The 14,988-nt window shown below is 35.3% G+C and overlaps 1 protein-coding gene and 1 long non-coding RNA gene across 11 annotated transcripts in view; one reads left to right on the top strand and one right to left on the bottom strand.

Annotated features, from left to right (window-relative positions):
* LOC136043886 (uncharacterized) overlaps positions 1–14,988 on the top strand; it is a 166,621-nt gene that overhangs the window by 24,993 nt on the left and 126,640 nt on the right. The gene's annotated exons all lie outside the window — the stretch shown is intronic.
* Positions 1–14,988, bottom strand: part of LOC136043883 (protein tramtrack, beta isoform-like) — a 58,849-nt gene that overhangs the window by 21,874 nt on the left and 21,987 nt on the right. For 6 of the 10 annotated variants that reach the window (XM_065728891.1, XM_065728892.1, XM_065728893.1 and 3 more), the window contains 3 exons: positions 14,437–14,526; positions 13,368–13,431; positions 5,645–6,040 (listed from right to left, as the gene is read on the bottom strand). In XM_065728891.1, the coding sequence (XP_065584963.1) occupies positions 5,790–6,040; positions 13,368–13,431; positions 14,437–14,526 (405 nt within the window). In that variant the 3' untranslated portion in view covers positions 5,645–5,789. Of the gene's footprint in view, positions 1–3,031; positions 3,543–5,644; positions 6,041–13,367; positions 13,432–14,436; positions 14,527–14,988 lie in introns of those variants that run through there. The other 4 variants (XM_065728895.1, XM_065728887.1, XM_065728888.1 and 1 more) reach the window with 2 other exon arrangements.

Raw genomic sequence — 14,988 nt, 5'->3', positions numbered from 1 at the left:
GTTATCGTCACGGTAATCACGGAGTGGTTTATCACAGAGCTTGTTTCTGAAAACATGGGAATAGGAAAGAGAGGGGGTCCCCTGATTGTAAAAATACTGTTTGATACGATGTTGAAAAAGTAAAATTTGACCTTCTGGTATTATATAATATTGTTCTCGGTTTAAACACATATATATCCCATGTATCTAAATTCATTGTGCTTCCTGGATTCAACTACTAGTCTATACGTTTATTTTCTATAAATGATTGACACCCTTCTTGAATGATTAAAATTTAACCCTCTGAACAGACAATTCAGCACGATATAGGGCGATTCTTTGTCCCTAACTTTCAGTCCGTAAATATTTGAGCATTACAGTAGTCTCAATTCAGATAACTTGCTTGTATTTTGGGGGTTAATTTTTTTTACAGAAAGGAGGTCTTAGCTTTGAAGGGATCACTTGAACCAGTTTGAACTACCCCTTCAAGCCCTGATTGTCTGAATTTAGCTTTAGTCAACTAACCCGTAACGAACAAAAATGTATAAACCATGACACACTTCAAAGTGGAACAGGTTACGGTTAGGGGGGGGGCAGATATAGAGCATAATCTTGGAGGAGGCCCACTGTGACAAGGGCGCCAATGAGCAAAATCTTGAGGGGGGCAGTATGACAAGGGTACCAATAATTGACCAATTTGACAAATTTATTCTAGAAAGAGTAAAAAACAGGATAAGAGGGCGCCAGAAAAAAACTTAGGGGGGGCAGGGTTCCCCACCCCTGGATCCGCCAGTAGTTCCGGTGATCCAAAAGGATTAGGACTTTTATTGAAGGCATATTTAAAGCAACAGATTCTCAATTGAGGGTGAAAATACTTGTAGAGAAGTGAGAAAGGACTTAAAAGATTAATTTTAGAAAGAACTTTGATATAGTTAAGTTGCAAGGTGGTATTTGATCAGTGGCAGTCCAGGAAACAACCTTTGGCATGCCAAAGGCATATTCTGAAAAATTTGAGCCCAATCGAGTTCAATTCCAGATTATCTGCTGGAAATACGGTTGGACACAAACGAAATAACAAGGAAGGAATAGTCCAAAGCCTGGTATGACCTATAGTGCATTATTAATAGCCGTATTAGCAGTTTTAAAACTAACATATTTTTATTGAATTTACTGATCAAGATAGAGTTTATTGGCAGCCAGTTTACTGAGTTTTACCAGTTTACGGTTTACTTTTAGCCCTACCTTAAAGTCTCAAAATTTCTTTTCGCATGGAAAGTCAACCAATAGCTTTCATAAATTGCGTCCTAAAGTTGTCAGTGAAAGGTTGCCGCATAAAAACTAGCAAATTCCAAAAATTAAGCGCAGGTCTACTGCACTTTCTAGCGAAATGGTGACAAATTTGATGGCGATCAGTCTGTATTGACTTTTACCTAGGCTAAATACGTTTTCACTAGGATGAATTGATGCTAAAGCTAGGTTCTGACATGAAGCAAATTTCGTTTCGGCAGCTTGATTCCACGTCATAATATATCTGCAATATTCAACGTCATACAATATCGAATTGGTTTCTGTAAATTCCACGTCATACAATATCGAATTGGTTTTTATATCGAATCGGAATTGAAATTTCCGTTTATTCAGGCGATAAAGTTATGTTTATAATAAATAAAAGCTTCTTGTTTGAAAGATTTTTCCGGCGGATAAAAGTTTTGCTTGTATTGAATAAAAGCTCTCTGTTTGAAGCAAGAACTATCGCATCGTACAATACCAAAAAATGTACTGTCGACATTCTTTTTAAACAGGCATATAAACCAGTTAAATTTCTTCAATAAACTTTCTTAAAATATTTTTTAAGAGTTTCACTTTAAATCAGACAATCCCTACGTACTCTCAGAACGTAAAGACACAAACTTGCTAGCATTTCAAATGTTTCTTACGATAAAAGAAAACAAATTTTTCCGTCACTTGTATTTATTTTGTAACGTTGAATTGAATTTCTATTTGTACTCTATAAGCCAATCAGAGGCCATGTCGACGAATCCCATTTTGGCATAGACACCATATAAATTATTCCAGTTAAAATTTCTATGCCTACTACACAGTTGAATGAACAAGAATTTTTAAATGTGTGTCGGAAAACAACTTCCTCTGTTTGAAGTTTCCTACTATATGGAGACTAAAAATGCCTTCAGTAACCCTTTAGTGATATCCCCATAAGAAGTAAGAATTAATGCTAGTAAATATTTACTTTCGTTCCAAATGGTCTAAAGTCTTGCATATAGCAAGATTCTGATAATCGCATATTGTTTCTTTGTCATTATTAGAGAAGCGCATCCATTTTATAGGTTTCTAAAATACCCCTCCAACAAGACTAAAAATGCGTAAATTGGGCTTGCTTACAGTTAACATTACCTGCAGAGAGAAGCGTATTAGTCCATGAGCCCTGTAGGCGGCGGGGCGAGATCTGTATACTATATTTATTCAACAAAGAGTGCTAAAACTCAAAAAAAAGAGAAAAAAACCTCAAACGAGGTTTATTAAATAAATATAGAATACAGACCTCGCCCCGCTGCCCACGGGGCTCATGGACTAATACGCTTCGCTCTATAGGTAATGTTGCCTGTAAGCAAGCATACTTAATGCATTTTTAGTTTGCCCCATGGAGGAAGAGGGTCAACCAGAAATGGATGCGCTTCTCTAATAATGACAAAGAAACAATATGCAATCATCAGAATCTTGCTATATGCAGTAATACGCCCTTTAGAGCACTTGGCCCTTTAGAGCACTTGGAACATAAGTAAACATTTACCTTAATGCTAATATTAAGGAAAAATGTTGAAAAGGGATTTCTAATAAATTTTATGGACATCAATGTGACTGTGCCAATAACAGATTTTTAAATAAGTTCTCTACACTCAACACACATACGAACATGTAAAAAAGGGAAGAATCTTCTTCCATGGATCAGCAACGTACTCTCATTAGGAGTTTTCCCCGGTGTTTATTTTGTGGGGTTTGTCAGTTTCGCTTCTAAACAGCCCAAATAGCAAAATTAGAAACCAAACAATTATTAAAAAAACAGATTCAAATATAACTATCTAACAATAATACATAAACATGGGTTCAATGTTCAGTGGGTACCATCACATAATTCTTTTTCTTTTCAATAAACTGTGTGAATATTTGTAGACAGAAGTGTCGAAAAAGCAAGAAGCCACTGTTTCGCTGTGTCTAAAGAATGAGCTTTGTCCTAGTCGACTCATCGACTTCATAGTGAAATTGCACAAATCATTTTTTGTACCATGTCTATACAGGCTCTAGGTAGGCGAAATAGGCTCAGCCCAGAAGGCATTAGAATTAAGATGACTTGACTGAAATTCTTCTCTTTTTATGAAGTGAGACAATTCCAAATTTCTTCGCGTAATTATGGAGACTGGTCCTTGGCATGGAAAACTTCAGAGCTACTTCCGTGAAACTGTGTCCTTTTTGTATTTCTTTCAATGCGGCTACAATCATACTATTTTTGTACTTAGCTTTCCATTGTCCCCGATTTGTTTCATTGTCTAAAAATGAAAATTTCTACTGTAACTTAAATGAAATATTTTGTAGCTGGAACAGAGTTAATATGAATCAAAGAGTTCAATGAAAAACAGAGAAGACTGGAAACTCCAGCTGTTCCTATGCAAAATAACACCAACGCCATCTATGAGCACCTCGTCTATTATAATGACATTGCAGGAGCGATTTAGATTCATAGACTTTTACTAAATTGCAACTGAGAGCTGTTGCACTACTTATTACGGTAATATTTTTGTAGCAGCCTATAGGAGTTTTCTAAAATTCCATAAGGGCTAATTCAGAACTTCATAGGCAGCCCATGTATGAAGCAGAGTCCAGAAATCAAAAATTTCTTATCCTTCCAGGTTGTGTCTTTTCTGTTAAGAAGTTTTCCATTTGTGAGTAAAGAGTCGTATTTTTTGTATTTAAATAATTTGGCAGATTATTCAATAAGGTCTCATGGGACTTAGTGTGAACACGGGGCACGTAAACAAAATTTACTTTGGGGAGAAATATTTCACCGAAACATGTGAAGTATTTTAAAATACTAAATATAATGCAGGAGTCATCTAATGTCTCAGAGAGATTGACAGAGAGGCGAGGGGGAAGGGGCAATTTTCTCGAGGTTCCATGCATTCCGCGTTGTAACCTTGATGAGCACCATGTTAGTTATGACATGGATACTATAAACAGATTATGTAACTTACAGCTCTTGCAAATTCCTTGCTTATACGTATGAACTTTCTCTAGTTTAATAAATAAATTCAAATAAAATTTCATTTGGAACCTAATTCAACATTCAATTATTCAAATTTAAAACAATGACCACAATCAACAAATAATATCTATAATGTCACTATTATAATGTAATGTATATAATGTACTAAACATCGATAAACAATTACAAAATGCTCAAAATTTGGCGGGACCTATTGCATCACTTACATTAAAGGTTAATTAAAGGTTACATTAAATTAAAGTACATTAAATACAGATTCGTCATACAACGGTCTTTAGGAACGTAAGTTTCAACTGGTTGTAAAAAAAAGGAAAAAAAGCCAAATAAATTAAGCATTTATAGTGTAATCTGAAAACTGCATCTTAGTTCTAAGACATAATTGCTGCAATAGCTCGGAAATTCTTCGGCCATCTGTGTCTTGAGCGAGTCAGTGGTTTCTTACTGCTCTCGTCATTACTTAAATACTACACCATTATTAAAGAGGATTCTAACTGGGATAAAACTACGGGTTAAGTGGGTAAATCTAAAGAAAGCACGGGAAATTTTTTTCTAGAAGGAAACTTATAACACGCGTTTCCTGGATGCTAAAGGGGTATTGGTTCAACTCATGAAACGATGAACAACGATTACCAGGAACCTGTGCTGTGAAATGTTGAAAAAGTTTAAAAGGATTAGACGACACAAACACCGTGGTATGCTGGCTATGAGTGCCGTACTTATTCACAGCAATACTTGATTTCACCCTTCTTTGGTAGCAAAGTATTTTCTGGGAATGTTCAAATGGGGCATTTTCAATTGCCCATCCCTTAATTCCAAGATTTATAAGACAGAAGATTATCACTACTTCCTCAATTTGAAGAAGTTTCCTAAATCTCAGGACTTCAGGGGTGATGAGGTCAAAGATTGGTTCAAGGGACAGTTGGCAGATTTTTATGCTGATCAAATTTCTAAGCTAGTGCTAAATTTGTATATAAATGCTTGAATACGTATCAAATATCCTCGTTGTATATATACCCTCGTGTGTATAAATCTTGAATACCCTTGATGTATATGTACCCTCGTCTGTATAAATCTTAAATACCATCGTTGTATATATACCCTCAGGTGTGTAAATCTTGAATACCCTCGTTGTATATATACCACCGTGTGTATAAATCTTGAATACCCTCGTTGTATATATGCTCTCCTGTTTGTAAATCTTTGAATTCCCTCGTTGTATATATACCCTCATGTGTAAAAATTTTTAACACCCTCGTTGTATATATACCCTCGTGTGTATAAATCTTGAATACCCTCATTCTATATATACCATCGTGTGTATAAATCTTGAATACCTTTGCAAAAAAGCTAGTTTTCAGATGCATACAATACATAATTATTTTTTTATTTTGGTGTCTTTTTCTTTTAACACATCAGATGTTACCTTCCAAAAAACCCGCGTACAAATAAAAAGATAAAAATCCATATTTATCCATGAGTCTGTGGTAATAAATAATCTTCAAAGCAATTTCTTTCAGACCAAGTGGTTTGGATGTGACTCCACCCTCCCCGCGCTTGTGTTATGACTAGGGTAATCTTTCTTCCTCTTCGAAAAATGAGACTCGACTCCAAACTTTTTTGCGTAGTGATGGAGACTAGTCCTCGGTATAGAATACTTCAAAGCTGTTTCCGAAACTGTGTATCCGTTTTGGACTTCAATCAAAGCAGCTTTTATGATCCTATTATTGTGTTTGTATTTTCTTCGCACGTTGCCTGGTTTACCATCTAAAAATTAAAATTTCTGCTGCAATTTGTTTATTATGAATTCCTTTGAAATGAAAATGTTGAAAGTACAGAAATAATTTTATATTCATTCTGACCAACTTCAGCCGTTTTCTTCAGCTTATTTTCTTTTGAAAGTGCAAAGGGAGAAAAATTTCAAAATTTCTCCTCTCCTTATTTTACTTAATTGAAATTCCAGTACCTGTTCAGATTCTGGCTTTTTTTTTCGCCATGTTCAATAAAGGATCTACCAAAGTAGACAGAGTGAATGATGTCCCCTGACATAGTTTTTTATGCGCACAAAAAGGTCTTAAAAAACTAATTTACAGGAAGCCTGGGCTTTAAAAGTGAGTTTATTTGTAAATTTATACGTCCTTTTTTCCTGTTATATTTAAGTTCCAGCACGACTACAGTCATAAGATGAATAACAATAGAATTACTCATGATAAAAGCCAGTAAACATGGGCTTTAATCAACCTTCGAACAGAATATGTTGGATTTACCAGTACAAATCAGGATTGGCTCCTCGGAATGACCTGCCTCTGAATCTAGCCTAACACATTGAAACAAATTTTTAATGGTCAGGCTTGGCCAGGGCAGTCTCAAAATTACATGTCAGTTTAGGTCAGCCATCAGGAAGTAACACAGTTCAGCCCAACCAACAAAGAAAACGATGTGAGGTGGTTTTAAATTCTAAACTTAGTTCTTGCTGTTGGTAAGTACTTTGAATGAATGAGTGAAATTTATTTCTCGTTTTTCAAAAAAACGGAGTGAAGGTCAAATAGAGAAAAAGGAGAAGAAAAAAAGAGAAACAATTATATGCAGCATGGACAAAAAAGAGAATCCTCCAGCAAATCAACTAAAACCAGACGGATAGGTTACATTTTAATAAAATATCGCGTAAAAATCATATCTAAGATCAAGCAATCTTCCAAATTTATTCTGTCTTTTAAAACCAGTGGTAAGAGGATCTCTAACTCCATGTTTCGATGTTACTCTGTGATTTCTGACCCAAAATAGGATATTAAGAAGTCATTAAATTATTTTAATGATAAGAACGGAGAACTCACTAATCCCTTTCCCACAGGATGGGCCACATGGGATAACAGAGCGTGCAAGATAACAAAAACACTAAATAGAGGCCCAAATAAAAACGGTTAAGCAACAATTTACTGCCAACAAGGAGTCCATAGGTACGGCCGGCTTTTTCTGCAAAATAATATGGAAGGGAAGGGTATGAGGTACGTTTTTATGGCTCTTTATCATTTTTTGGATTAAATAACCATTAAAAAAAAAATCATGCACTGATCCAAAAGAAAAAACGTTGATAAAGCAAAGTAGCTGTTCAATGAGCTTAGCATTACAATAAAACAAATCCATACCCGAATTCATTATTCCCTCTGGAATATTTTTTTCTTTAGCTTTTTTATAACTTCCTTCAACATTGACACTGAACTAAGAAATCTATAACATGGTCTGAATTCTCGATTGCAGCATCGAGCTATGATTCACATTGTAATTGGAGTGTTTGGTCCTGTGGCAAAACCTCAGATTCAAAACAGGAGATCCACTCAACTTCAGTTAGAATGGGCCAAGTCACTGTTTTAGATGAACTATGCTCGCGCGATGTTTCGGCAAACACTTGGCAAAACGGCGTTTAGTATACAAATGGACTTCGTTTACAGGACCCCTACGAGGCTTTTCGCACTCTTTCTAGAATGAATACCAGAACCTAGAGGCACGCCGACTACCAACAAACGAAGCGTTTTTAGATCAACCAGGGAGTTTAAAATAAACGCAGACCTTTCTGATTGGATCATCCCCTTTTCTGTCCAACGCATTGCGTGAATTAGCTCGATTGTATATTCATAGATATTAGAATATATAGATATAGAATATATAGATATAGAATATATATCTATATATAGAATATAGATATTCATAGATATAGAATATATCTATATATTCTATATCATAGACATAAAATATATAGATATTCAGCAGAGTCTGCTTCTCTGACATAGCTGATGACTGTCCTTCTTGAAGTAACTTGAATGGTGTTTAATCTTCGCAAGTATATTCTCACAGACTGACTGAAACAAACTAAAAGCTGTTTCATCCCATTCAGGTATATAGAACTAACCGAATATCAAATCTCTTTATAATTGTGAAATAGTCTAATGTGCTAATGTCAGTCATTACTTTAGCGATTGCTTCAGTGGTTGTTTGTGAAGAAATCAAGAAAAAGTATGGACAGAAGGTTGAGCCAGAGTTGTGACTGTCAATGAAGTCACTATCGTTATTTGCATAATCGAGATCCTTACCGAAAGAACGAATAATCTGAACTCGAGGGCAAGATTCATTTTTGCCCACGATTTAGTTGAGATCCCCTCAACTGAACTGAGAGCATCTGACATAAATTTAGCAAGTTTGCTACACCCAATGCCTAGTTTCCTGTCCGAATTTTTATCTTTACAATCAGTTGGCGAGTAGAAAGTAAATACAAGCATACAATTGGTCTTCACTTGTAAAGAAAATATACTTAGAGGCATTAACTAAAGGCATTAGATCAGCTCTTGGTGAAACTACAATGCCACCAGATGGCCTGCCTCTTCCGCTGCCAACCCCCCCCCCCCCTCTTTCAAGAGAAAATGCTATCACAATTATGCGAAAATTCTTCTAGAAGAGGGAGCTTTAGTAGAACACTATCATTTATTTTCCAGAAAAGGATTTGAATAATAGAATGAGTCTATTATTAAGTAAAGCGTGCGTGACTGGCACTCAAACACGTCTAAATGGTGATCAGCTAAATTACCTATGTTCCATTTCATAGGGTTCTTGCACGGAGTCTTTAGCTTTCGAATGATCGCCGGATCATCTTCTGCATTTAGAAGCATTCTTAACAAGAGCTAGAAGCTCATATGGCACTTGTGACGAGGTCGAAAGAGCCAAGAGCTCATATGGCATGAGCTCTAGCAAAATTCTAAGAATCAATAGATTGATTTAAAAGGAAAATCAGAGGCTTAATGCCGGTCGGGATTTAAAATAAGAGCTTTGAGACACGAGGTCCTTCTAAACATAAAATTACATTAAGATCCGATCACCAATTCGTAAGTTAAAAATACCTCACTTTTTTCAATTTTTCTCTCCCTTTAGCCTCCCTGATGGTGGAATCGGCGAAAACGACTTTATCAAGTCAATTTGTGCAGGTCTCTGACACGCCTACGAATTTTCATCGTCCTAGCACTTCCAAAAACACCAAACTCGCCAAAACACTGGGCACCCCTAACTCCCCCAAACAGAGCGGATTCATTTCGGTTACGTCAATCACGTATCTGCGACATTTGCTTATTCTACCCACCAAGTTTCATCCCGATCTCTCCGCTCTAAGCATTTTCCAGGATTTCCGGCCCCCCCCCCCCAACTCCCCCCAATGTCACCTGATCTGGTCAGGATTCAAAATAAAAGCTCTGAAGCACAAGATCCTTCTAAATATCAAATTTCATTAAGATCTGATCACCCGTTCGTAAGTCACAAATACCTCATTTTTTCTAGTTTTTCCGAATTATAATAACACCCTAAAAGAGAGAAGATCCATTCCGATTATGTCAGTCATGTAGCTTGGACTTGTGCTTATTCTTCCCACCAAGTTTCATCCTGATCTCTCCACCTTACGCGTTTTCCAATATTCCCGGTCCCCCCTAGCTCCCCCCCCCAATGACAGTGGATCTGGTCGGGATTTGAAATAAGAGATCTGAGTTTCGATATCCACCTAAATAAGAAATTTCATTAAGGTCCGATCACTCCTTCGTAAGTTGAAAATATCTCATTTTTTCTAATATTTCAGAATTAGCCCTCCCCCCAACTCTTCCAAAGAGAGCGGGTCCGTTTCAGTTATGTCAATCACGTATCTAGGACTTGTGCTTGATTTTCCCGGACTTGTGATTTGATTTTCCAGGACTTGTGTTTAATAGTAATTACCATTACTGGTAATTATAGCACTGCATCGGCACAAACTAGAACTCGCTAACAGGAAGGCGCTCATAGCTAACCCATAAATTTCTACAGGAGGCTTTGTCGAGATGTGCCTTTTCAGCCAATTTGAGTCAAAATGATCGTGTTCTAATTAGCTGCCTAGCTTCAAAGCAGTTTGCTACTAGTGGAAAAATATTATCAGCTGTAAGATTTTCAGCGATCCGGAACGATTCCAAAGTCTAATGGGTTTTTCGCGTTAACTTCCAACGACTGGCCATGAGTGTTGAGAGCTGGCGCTATCGACTGAGCAGCATCTTTATCGAACAAAATGAGACTTTTGGCATTCTTATGAGACTTCAATTCAAAGATGAGGTCACTACTATTGCCACAAATTTTACTAAGAAAGTTTTTTTTTGCGATTCGGGATCATTCTAATCTTTAGGTTGTTTTTTTTCAAGACGAGCGCATAGATTAGTTTAGAAGCCTGGGATAGCCCGTTATACGACGGGCCATCATTAGCCCTGAGCATTCCAGAATCAACCAGATTATTAAACTCATTATAATAAAGAAAAGTTTTTGGCATGCTATTTTTCTGAAGTCATACGGCTTTAATATGCCAACGCCAAACTACAAGCTTATCATCATTTAATGGTTGATATTGAGTTTTAGCATATACCGAAATAAATTTTTGAAATTTCCTTTATTTTTTTAAGACTGAAATATACACTGAAAAAGGATGAAAAACATTCAAAAACAACTTTTTGTATTTTTAGGGAAGTTTAGATCGCTTACTAGGAAACAATGATTCTGGCTGAAAGAATAAATAGAATAAATCAATGAATAAATAAATCTCAAAATAAAGAATACGATAATATAAGTATCATGTCCTATCAGTATAAATTACAGCTATAGGCATTTCAAAAAAGGTACTTCACAGAGGCTTTATTAAGTACTTCACAGAGAAGATACATCTTGAGCCCAAACTTTGAATGTCTAGCGTAAGAATTAGCTTTGACGTAAGAAGGCATTTTTCACTAATTAAAACGTAAACATGAGCTCAGAATATCTATTCAAAATGTCACCCCTTTCTACTACCACCTTAAGCTCAATATAATCACTCATGGCAAAAAAAATATTATGGTATATAATCGCAACGGTCATGACATTTGAAATATTTTATTGTAATATTATTATTAAACGTCGGTACAGTTCGATTACAATGTATGAGGCTCACAGCTTATACACGCACTGACAACTATCATTGATAGTTCGATAAATGTGTCCAATAATCGTTGACAGTTTCAAAAATTTAAACACAGTTCAAAGGTCTCAAATACCAAAATGACAAGGCCTGAATTTTTCATCTAGCAATTCGAATTTGAAGAAGAGGGGCAAAGAGACGACTAGATGTCATACAAATAGCTTTTATGATCCTTGATTTAAAAAAAAAAACTGTACACAAATATTTACATGGAGAATCCTTCCCATAATTTAAATAGTACAGCGTTACTTAGATCACAGTCATTCTCTCCCATAATTGGCTGCAAAGTTTTTTATGTCAATTTTGAACTAGAATATTCATATTTAGTTGTTGAAAGGTTAGTGGTTTGTTGAAGAACAGCAGAGATTCCACCTACCCCAAGCATAACAAATCCAAGAAGCGTTGTTTGAACTTGGCTGTCACCAAGGTCTTTCCATCAAGGATTGGGAGCTCTCGAGGGCAAATATAGCCTAGATATTGATATGGCTTTGCGCTGCAGTGTTAGTCTCAAGTGGATTTGTTATTCTATTAGTAATTTTTCTTTGTATATGATGACGCTAATATAAGACGCTAAGCAACAAACATTTGACACTTTAAATCTTGAAATCATTTGCGAAAAATTCAAAATAAACGAGCCAAAATGTGTCTAAATGAGAATAGGATTCGTTTGAGGGATTTTACTGTTTCTTCCATGGGCAAAAGTTAATAGTTTTATTGACGTAAGCTTTGCTTCAACTTTCGAAGAGACAGTGTATGTGTGGGGGGGAGAGGAGTTGGTACTTAATTAACATATTTTTGAGAATCTGACCACCCGGGTTTATGTTTTACAGTTTAGGGTTGCTCGACAGGATTCCCTATCTATAAATCTACCATCTGACTAAATGGATGCAGTAAAATGGAACCATTAAACTACGAGACTTTGTTTAGCAGAGACTTAGTCAGCTTTCACAATTGATACTTTACATCTTTTGACTTAATGCGACTGATCCAAGCACAAGAAATCTATACAAAGAATGCAGGCTGGGTTCTGTTCGCAAATTAAACAGCTTTACCTCAGATATTTCAACAGAACTAAAAATTCATTGGCTGATAGATTCTACTAATGTTTGATAAATTATAAACTTTGCTACCTTAAAGTAAAAAACAAAAACTGAACTCTTGAGGCATTACCAATTAGCGTTGCTACAATAAAAACATAAATCTAATTGTGAGGCAAAATATATCAAACTGATATATTTAAAAAAATATAATTCAGGATTTTTACTGGCTAATACCTACTAACATCTGTATTCCATTTGCCGGCTGAAAGAACCCATAGAGTTAATCCACAGAATTCAGTTTTTTTCTTTAATTTTTCAGTTTTTTTCTTCCTTTTCTTTTTTCATGTCAAAAGTTCATTCTTTTTTCATCCTTTTTCTTTTCCTTGTCAAAACTATTTAATTGAGCTCACTCGGCGTCTTTCTTTGATTTTTATTTTTTTTTTTTTTTTATTCCTTTTCTTTCGTCTTGTCAAAAGGTTAAGCTCATTCATTTTTTTTTATTTGATTTTTTAGGGTTTTTTCTTTTTTCTTACCAAAATGCATTCCATTTAAGTAGCTCACTAGTTAAGCTAAACTGATCATCACACCTTTCTAGTTACAAGTCGCATTAACATTTTGCTTTAAACGTATTCTGGTGAAAAAGATAGTATTCAACCGTACATCTGTGCACTACGGAGAGCCCCCCCCCCCCTCCCCAAAAAAGACTCAGTTTATTTCCAATTCGTCAAATTAATTTGCTTTTTAATGTTTCTCCTATTTAAATGTTTTTTGAATCTCTTTTTTATACAGGTGTGTTCTTACAACAGATGAGGTATTAAACGTGGTTCATAACTTTACCTTATACAATTGAGCTCACTAATAGTTCGATCATTTACAATCAGAAAACAGGTACTAATAGGAAGGGCTCCATCTACCTACTTTAAGATTATGGCTATTGAGATTTTTTTTTTCAATTGTGGAAAAAAGCCTCAAGCCGCAAATTACAATATCTGGCTACTCAAGTTAATATTAGATTTGTGTCTTTATTATATCATATTCAAAACTTCGAACTAACCTGATTCATTTAAGGTTGACGTCATAAATCCTTCCTCATGATCTGGTACTCCAAAAGCAGTCCCCTGGAATAAGAGAGGAAAATATAATAGGAAAACAGGAAAGGTTCGCTTTTCTTCTTCTTCTCCTTTTATAAAGTGTTTATTAAGTAAAAGTTCCTTTGAAAAATGGTAATAGCATTGAAATGGAACTGTGAATGAGATTAAACCAAAAGCTGTAAGCGGAATTTATTATTGGAGAATTGGGAGACATTCTTCCGCGTTTTGGATGTGCCGAATCTAAAACAAAGTACTATATTTTTTTTAATTTGTTGTTCAGATGCAAAATCATTTCCTTTACATTTCATCTTTGGCTAGGTTTTACCTTAGTTTTAAATTTATTCTTAACTTTTGGAATCTAATCTTAAGAAAAGAAAACAAGAATAACAAACAATCTTTTTGACAAAAGAAGGTCAATTAATATTAGTTTTCGTTCCTATGATTACTTTGATAATCAAAGGTCCGACATAATTTTTTTTTTTATTAATATAAACAGTGACCAAGAACATGGGTAGAGGAGTGATTTTCACCTATTTCACCCCCTTGTCCTCCCAAAATGCTCAGACGTTTCTAATATGATGTATCTAATCTTATACTTCCTATATAATTCGCTTCCCCCCTTTTCAAACAGATTCTCGCCTATGGTCTCTCAAGAATCATAATATTAGGGAGGTTGGGGTATCAAAGGATTATTGAAGGTAGGTTCTTCATCCACAAACATTTTCCTGAAATCTTTTACACGGGAGAGTCCTTTTGGGAGGAGAATGCCTCATAGCATCGTTCATTACAATAATGGAGTTATGCATAATAGTTTGAGCTATAGGTGGGGTTTATTATCGAAGTAATTATAGATGGTAATAGGCAATATATAAATTTAAGTCTGTAAACCACATAAACATTACTACAGCTTGTGACAGTTCGCACCTGTTGTATAAGCGACTTTTTACTCTCTGAAAATACACTTTAACAGATATAATAGAGATTATAGAAATTAAAATTTGACTTGAAAGTAACAATTGAAAGTTGACTTACACTTTCATTCGTGTAGTCATAATCTCCAAAATCTTCCTCAGGACGAGCGACATCTTCAGTTGCACTGTCAACACATTCATCCTTGACTTGCTGAAAACAAAAAAATAAAATAATTAAATAGTAATTACTTGTTCTTTATTTAATACATTTCCTTTCTTTAATTCTTTTTTACGAGAAACAAAGCAAATGATTATGAAAAATTGAAAAAATTATAGTTACAAATGCGAAGAAATAAAATAATTGGAAAAAATGGTTAACTGTAAGTAACTGCTCAGGTAATATCCTCTCAGATACAAAAGCTACTTCCATAATATCCAGTATTCACAGGATTCCATCAGTTGATGGAAAGTGGTATTTTAAGTATATATCGCTTGCAGGGATTGAGAGACAACATATTTGCCATTTCTCTGACCCATCAGAGGCACTGAGCTGAACAACCAACCAGTTGTAAGTCTAAAAAACTAAACGGACCAAAACAGCTGAAATAGCATATTATTAAAACAGTAAAATGGCTTTTGAAAGACAGAAAGACAACATATTTGCCATTTCTCT

The sequence above is a fragment of the Artemia franciscana genome, chromosome 2 (assembly GCF_032884065.1).
Source record: "Artemia franciscana chromosome 2, ASM3288406v1, whole genome shotgun sequence".
NCBI classification, from domain to species: Eukaryota; Metazoa; Arthropoda; class Branchiopoda; order Anostraca; family Artemiidae; genus Artemia; species Artemia franciscana.
The sequence above is the reverse complement of the archived record's forward strand: the minus strand, read 5'-3'. Positions and strand labels throughout refer to the sequence as shown.